The 8,271-nt window shown below is 44.6% G+C and overlaps 1 protein-coding gene across 1 annotated transcript; it reads left to right on the top strand.

Annotated features, from left to right (window-relative positions):
* Positions 1-6,142: 6,142 nt before the first annotated feature.
* LOC119293064 (protein trichome birefringence-like 19) lies at positions 6,143-8,107 on the top strand. The gene is made up of 2 exons (XM_037571656.1): positions 6,143-6,619; positions 7,340-8,107. Exons 1-2 carry the CDS (start codon positions 6,143-6,145, stop codon positions 8,105-8,107), a joined length of 1,245 nt encoding a protein of 414 aa, XP_037427553.1.
* The last annotated feature ends 164 nt before the right edge of the window (positions 8,108-8,271 follow it).

The following is an 8,271-nucleotide window of genomic DNA, read 5'->3' as shown; positions in this document are numbered from 1 at the left end:
CTGATACACGCGAGGGGCACATGAGTGCCAGTTCAGCAGTTGATGCTTAAGGCACTAATTTGGGGAGCTCCCATGGTTTCCTTTTTTCTTTTTTTTAGGGAAGCTCCCATGGTTTCCATGTGGGGGACAATGAAGTGGTGGGCTCGTCTACCCATTCCACTCGACGCAAGACGCCCATGCCCAACCTGACGGATCCAGCCCAAATATGTCCATCGGGGCGTCGGGTTGTAGCTTTAACTTTTAAACATGGTTTCTTAAGTTCTTGTAAGTACTTTTATGAATGATAACCAACTTATCTATCTATTATTATTATATATATATATATATTATTATATATATATTATTATATATATATATATAGGACACCTATTTTGTACTCCCGGGGTACATACTCCCAGCCCCACTAGCAAACCGAACTAACGGAAAAGATTAACACTATTTTTTGGGGGAACAGATTAATGCTAAATTGCCGTACGTGTAACTGATTTTATCTCTACGGGATGTGAGAATGGCTGCATGCAACAACTTAATCCTACATGCAAGGAATCGGTGTCTATCTTTCAATTTTTCCACGTAAGAAACATGATGATTATTTGTTGGGAAGTATAACACGCCTCCTCTTGTCCTTTTATTTAAACCGTGGTCGTACATTCTACAGTATGAAACCGACATATTTTTCTTCGGGTAGTATATGTACCCGTATGTTTGATAGAAGTAACATACTGATACATCTGTTAATATACTCTAATATTGTATTGGATAAGTAAGGAGTATATCCTGCAAAAAGAAGGATAATTTAAGGAGTATATCCTGCAAAAAAAAGGATAACTAAGAAGTATGGCCATAATAATCTCAGTATATGTTCGGGAGTACTGAGTATATATTATCCTTTTTAAGTGGTATATACCTATTTTTACAAAAGTACATACCTTTTTTTAAGGGCTATATATGCCAATAGCTTTGAAGTATGTACTGTTGTTTTGAAATCTGGATTATACTATTCTTTTTTTTATACAACTAAAACAACTGGGAGTATACATACTTGTTCCAAATAATATAGTACCTTCTTTTTTTACTTCAGATCTGAAGTATACTATACTACACACAAAGCCAGAGAGGTATATACTACAATCTAGATTAGGGCGGTATATACTGATTTTTTTATTGACTGTATGCTTCAATCTTGAATGAAGAAGTATACACCGGAAAGATCCAAAGAAGTATGTGTTCTCCAGTAAATGAACAATTATACTGGATAGCTATATGTACATTGACTTTGCATGCATGTTCTTCGGCCGCCTGGTGCATCAACCAATTTATATGATATGCCATGGATGAACTCGTTTAACCACGCCCACAGCGCCCGTCGGCGTCATGTTGAAACACTGGCCATCAGCCCACCATACGGATTGCCAAGCACGTTCAACACCGTCGGTGTGCAGCCGCACCTTGTAAGATGTTCGTCCTCATTGTCCTCGAGCCGCCGCCGTCGGCATCTCATCTCTATCGTTGATCTATTGCCTTCAGCATCTCATCTACTTCATTGAGCCCTGCCTGTAGCATAGCCATGCATCGATCTCGCCTTCATCGTCGAGTCGCCGGGCTGCCCAACTTCACTAGTGAGATCTGTAACAAGCGAGAGTAGTGGGAGATAAATTGTAAGAACCAACACCCAAGATGTATAAATTGATGTGAGAAATATCTTACATCTCTTGCTTGAAGCTTCCACGGTGGCCAATTAAGGTGCACGTTGCCGGTCGCCGTCGTCGGAGATTCTGTTGGCTAGAGCCATTGGACGGCCAAACGAGTCGTCAGCTCCTAGCCTAGGTTGGTAGTGAGTAAATATAATGTGCATCTCAATTTCCTACTTTCACGTAACAACTTTTTGAACTAGATCTTATCCATGCAAAGAGAGGTCGGTAGTTAACAACTTAATTATATAATTAATTTGAATGCGGGATAATTAAACGGGTGTGTGCCCCGATAGCTTCCTCGCGTTAGTTGTTTGGTGTTGGGAGTACGTACACCTAGGTGTATGAACCCATTTTCCTATATATATATATATATATATATATATATATATATATATATATATATATATATATATATATATATATGTTGAGAAACATAGTAGAAAAAAAAATTATCCTACGATCAAGATGCCACGATCACTATGAAGATGCATATAGAGGTTTAGATTGGATTGTTACCAACTTCGAGTTGCAGCGGAAGAACAGTTGGCGTAGATCAAACTTGAAGTCCCTCAAACCGTCCATGACGATCCATCGAACAAAGTAACAAAAGCACGACCTCTCTACGGATTGCACGCATACGGGTGTCACGATCTTACAACGCTTCACCATCCAGAGCTCTGCTTAGCTGGAGACCTAGGGGAGGGAGAAGAGAACCTCATGGGGCTTCTCTATTATGTGGACAAGAGATAATTTGAACTAGGTCCAATCTATAACAAGTCTAGTTGTAGCTCTTGCTGCACGAGTTGATGGAGCCCTAGGTGTAGGAGATGATGGAGCCCTAGTTGTAGCAGATGTTCTAGCCCTTGCTGTAGGAGTTGATGGAGCCCTAGCCAGTGGCGGAGCCAGGATTGGAGCAAGCCCCGGGCCTAAAAAAAATTTTGCCACAAGGAAAAAATTTAACGTTTATATATGACTTGATACACATATACACTCGTTACAGACACCGGTGAAAAAAACCTCTTCATCTTGTTTTTCTACAATATGAAATGAAATTGGCAATTACATTAATTTGAGTTCAATAGTACACTAGATATATGACTTGATACACATACACACATTATTCCAATTAAGAGCAGTTTATATACACTGATACACACCAACGTTGTAGAACATGATATGAGCAGAAGCATCAGCTATTCAAGGGAAACTAGGAAAGCATAAAAAAAATACCAAGGTACGACAATCAAGAAGCGGTAGATTGGGCGAACAACGCACTGCGCACAGGAGGGCTGTCCAGTGGTAGCCGAGACGGCGGCGAACGCCGGCGCCGGCGGCCGGCGTGAGCGCTCGAGTCTGGACTCTGCACTTCTGCAGATTGATCTTGCGTGCGTCGGGGCATGGGCGTGAGACAGCAAATGCCGCTCTGGGCCTTCGTTTTACTGGGCTCTGCACCCCGGGCCTGCAGAAAATCATACATATATAATAGGCTAGTAAAAAATTCTATGCCCCGGGCCTGGGCCCTGGGTGCCCGGGGCCCAGCTCCGCCCCTGGCCCTAGTTGGAGCCATATATCCAGGAGATGTAGCTCTTGCTGCAGTAGTTACTGGAGCACTTGTTGCAGCAAGTTATGTGAGCCCTGCTTGTATGAGCTGGTGGTGCCACAGTGCTTATAGGAGTTGCATTAACAAGTAGATTTGTTCTAGTATTTCTTGTTGTACTTGAGGCTGTCTGGACACTGCCTTTTGTTGATGATCCAGCCTCCTCACTATAGGAGCTCCTGTTGGGCTGCACATGAAAACAAATTGTAAACATGTTACCTTAAAGAGTGAACAATGAAAAAAAGCACTTGGGAAGTACCTTGTGTTTGTTTTTCCTCATCTGAAGAGATGGTGTACGAGTGATACCACAGTTAGAGTATATGTGGCTTTGCTCTTTGTAGTTACAACGTGTAATGGTTGCCATCCTTGAGGAAACTTTGGGCACAACAAATACATCCTTGCCTTTCCTCCTAACAATTTGTTGCCCTACTTTTCTTACTCTTAAAAACAGGCGGATCAATGTCCTGTGAGTTGATTTTGGGCCACAGGTCAGGACCAGGCACATGATAGATGATGTGCTTGTAGGCTTCTCTATAGAATGGCTTCTTGGAAAAGTTTATGACAAAATCCTCAGGGTGGAGCTTAGCTTTATTGATGGCTGCCACAGCATGGTTGCAAGGCACATCAGTCATATCCCACCTCCTACTACCAGAGGTCCAAGCCTCAAGGTTCACTTCATATATCTTATCACCACTACTAACTTGCCACAACATTGGGCCATATTGTTCTGCTTTGCAAAACCTAGAATACTTTTTGGACTCCTCTAGCCTCTATGCATAGGTAGGGGTTATCTCCCACCTAGTCTCCTCTATCTTGTTCCTGTTCCCTTGATACCTCACCATCAACTTTGATCTTATTCCATTTGTCATAGTTTTAATTGGCTTTGACCTCACCTCTAGTATGCACCTATTGAAGACCTCACTCATGTTGTTCACAAATAAATCAGTGTTGCAATCCATGTCCATTGCATGCCTAGCCCAAGTTTCTTTTGGGATTCTAGCCAACCATTTCCATGCTTCTTCATCCTCATCTAAGTTTAGCCATTGCAACATCAAATCCACGCGGCCAAATAAAATCAGCACTGAAATCCCTTTCTTCTTCACCATCTTCACTTTCATCATCATTTTCCTCAGAATGCAACCCTAACTTGCCCTTTCTCTGGATATGAATGCTCTAATGTGTGTTGACAACCCCATGGGTGTCAACTGCATATACAACAGGCTCCCACATCTTTGTGAAGCTCTCTTCACATCAAGTGGAGTTGGGGCATCTGCTTGAAGTCCAATGAACTTGACAGATTTGTTGTGGTCAAACTCTTTAAGCATTTCCTGAATCATTGCATTGTTGTCAAGCAACTCTAAACCAGCTATGCCAGTTCCCTCTCGATTCACATAATAAGTGTAATTTGTACTCCCAAAGCCCTCCAAATCCATAATAGTCAACAGAGTGTTGTATGTGATTTTAGAGCTGATCATTGTCCTGTCTAAGTTATCCCTACCATAGAATTGGAAACTCACATTCCAAAAGTCAGCTTCGACCCTAATTACAGTCAAACGAGGCAGCAACACTTAGTTAGTTCAGGAACACAAAATTCAATACTAAACTACATTCAGTCAAAATGAGGCAGCAACATTTAGTTAGTTCGAATTCAGTAAAAAATTTAGTACTACACTACATTTTGTAAAAGATAGGACAACAACATTCAGTTATTCTAGAAGCACTAAATTTAGTAAAATGAATTCAGTACAACATATGGCAACAACATTCAATTATTTCAAAAACATAAAGTAGTTGAATGAAGTTAGTAAAATATGACAACGACATTAAAAAAATTCAGAAATAGTAGTAGATAGGAGTATGAAACAACTAACAATTAATATGAACTAAGCTAAAAGTATCAAACAAATAACATTACAAATCTAAAACCCTAGTTACAAGGAGAGAGATAGATATTCGGGGATGGGACAACTCTAGATTTAAATGTAGCTCACATAGGGGGCGCTTTTGCACCGTGTAGCTCCTCCACCGCCCCGTGGGCAACATCCGCTGACGACTGTGTTGCCGACGATGAACAAAACACGATGCTGCTGCAGCAATCCTCCTCGCCGCGGCTGCCCCTGCCAGGCTGCCACACCACCATCCGGCCCCATCTGCTCTTCTTGCTCTTTCCCCTTGCCACCGATGGATATGTCTCCGCCTTCTGCAAATCCCATCGCAAATGAGGGGGTGATTTGTCTCGTGTTCATAGTTGTGGGGGTTAAGATCCAGAATTTTGATGTGAGGATGTAATGTGGTTGAACACGATGGTTTTGGGGTCAGATTGAAGAGAAACGAAGGTAGAAGCCAACGGACTGACACCCCCGGCAGTCATAGCAATTGCGAGTCCACCGAAATTTGGCAAAAAAAAAAAAACTTTAACAACTACACAGTCAAAAGCAATTGCGAGTCAACCGAAAATTCAGGTTTTCTGTGTCAATAACAAGGTCCTTACCCGCCATAATCTTGCCAAGCGTGGTTAATTCAGTGGCCTGTTTTGGAACCAGTCAGCGTGTGTAGGCGCACGCGCGCACACAAAATCAAAATCCGCGTCCGCGGACAGTAGTGTTGTGCAGCAGTTTTTGGGACGGGCAAACAGCAGCACGCAATTGTTGCAATTTTATATGGGCCGGCATAGACAACGATTAGTGAGCGAATCATCCTCTCGATCTATATATCATCTGATGATGACATACTCATGCAGGAATTGACCAGGAATTAATTACATGATCATCGCATATGGCTCGCTATATATGTATCGAAAAACGAACTCAAGAGGATGCACGCCGGCCGAATACAACTTCTCACGGCAGCCATGAGGGACCTTCTTCACATCAGCCATCCCCATGCGAGGAGCAGCAGCAGATTCTTCGTCGTCGCGGTCGTCTCCCTCACGCTCGTTGCCGCCCTTCTTGCGGCTTTCAACCTGCTGTCCACCACGACGATCCCGGACCGGCGTCCGCCGGTTTCTTCTCGGTCTCGCACGCAAGCGCGACGTGGCGAGGGCTGTGACATTTTCCGGGGCGACTGGGTGCCGGACCTGGACGCGCCCTACTACACCAACGACACGTGCTCCCCGGGGATCATCGACGAGCACTATGACTGCATGAGGTTCGGCAGGCCGGACCTGGGCTTCCTCCAGTGGCGGTGGCAGCCCGCCGGCGCCGGCTGCAACCTGCACCGGTTCGACCCGCACCGCTTCTTGGCCGTGATGAGGGGCAAGACCATCGCCTTCGTCGGGGACTCCCTCGCCAGGAACCACAAGGACTCTCTCATCTGCCTCCTCACCAAAGTTCGTACTCCTTCCAATCTTCAGTCTGTCTTGATCTTCTCGCTTTCTCTTTTCATTCATGTAAAACAAATCCTAATAATGTAAAAATGATTTTCCAATGAACACCAAGAATTGCCATGTGAGAAAATATACAATTGTCATGCTGTCGTAATGGATTTGCTAGGCTCTAAAGTGAAATTGCCATGTAAAACCAAAATATAACAGAAAAATTGCCACACAGCACAGAGTAATTGCCATTCTTTCGATCGGGATCTGACAGTCCTAAATATGTTCACTGGGATTGCTACATAATAATAATAATCTGGCATACACTGGTTAGTGGCATCCAAAAGAAAAGTTCTCGTGCCCACTTTCTCCATGTCTAACTTTACCTATTAAGATATTTATATGGACAGATAATTCACAGACGCTAACCTATTAAGATATTTAGTAGACTATAAGGCATAGTGCAATGGTGAAAGAGGTTGATGCATTTCCACCCTCTCAGTTCAAGGCATGATACTTGCAATTTGGATTTGCAACAATTATACTCTCAAAGCCTTCCTTACAGTTTTTTTATTTACTCTGTGTGTACCTATTAAGATACTTATGGCTCCGTTGCAAGGAACGAATAATTACTATCTACTCCGTGTGTACCAAAATACTTGTAGTTGGGGAAACTATTATAATGTACTTTTTTGAGAATTAATATTATAAGGCACTAATGGTATGTGCATGCAGGTCGCCAAACCTATCATAAAATCACCGAGAGAGAAGCACACGGTGTACTACTATAGGGAGTACAACTTCACGGTGGCCAGCTTCTGGGTGCCATATCTAGTCCGGCACGAGATGATCGAAGACGATGGGCCAACGCACACGGGCCTCTGGAACCTCTACCTGGACGAGCCGGAGGAGGTGTGGACGACGCATGTGGCAGAGCTCGACTACGTGGTGGTGTCGGCGTCGAGCTGGTTCTACCGCCCGTCCATGTTGTATGAGGCCGGGCAGCTCGTCGGCTGCCACTACTGCCAGCGGCCCAACGTCACAGACCTGACGATGCGGTACGCGCTGCGCATGGCCACGCGGGCCGCGCTGCGGGCGCTGTCCGGCGCCGACGGCCGGTTCCGTGGCACGGCGCTGCTGCGTACCGTGGACCCGTCGCACTACGAGGGCGGGGAGTGGAACAAGGACGGCAACTGCCTTCGAAGGGCGCCGCACCGACATGGGGAGAAGATGGTCGAGGGCGTCGAGCTTGACTTCCGTGCGCTGCAGATGGAGGAGTTTGCGACGGCAGAGAAGGCGGCGACGAACGGCGCCAGGGTGATGCTCATGGACACGACGGAGGCGATGATCCTTCGCACGGACGCGCATCCCAGCAAGTACCGGGCCTGGACGCCTGACCCGCTCATGAAAAACCAGGTGCACAGCGACTGTGTGCACTGGTGCCTTCCGGGGGCCATTGATACATGGAATGACATGCTGCTTCATATGCTGCTCCACGAGTGACTACATTTCGATTATTATAAATTAAATGGTAATACATAATATGGAAAATACTGTTGTACGTAAAACCCATTTGTATTGTGCTTGTACGTTGTAACTTACAACCAGAAGAGGGGTTGAAAACAAACATATGGTTGGATGGTTGGAAGGAGAGCAATACCTCAGCC

Source organism: Triticum dicoccoides, chromosome 4B, assembly GCF_002162155.2.
Source record: "Triticum dicoccoides isolate Atlit2015 ecotype Zavitan chromosome 4B, WEW_v2.0, whole genome shotgun sequence".
In the NCBI taxonomy this organism is placed as follows: Eukaryota; Viridiplantae; Streptophyta; class Magnoliopsida; order Poales; family Poaceae; genus Triticum; species Triticum dicoccoides.
This window is presented reverse-complemented; position numbering and strand designations above follow the sequence as displayed.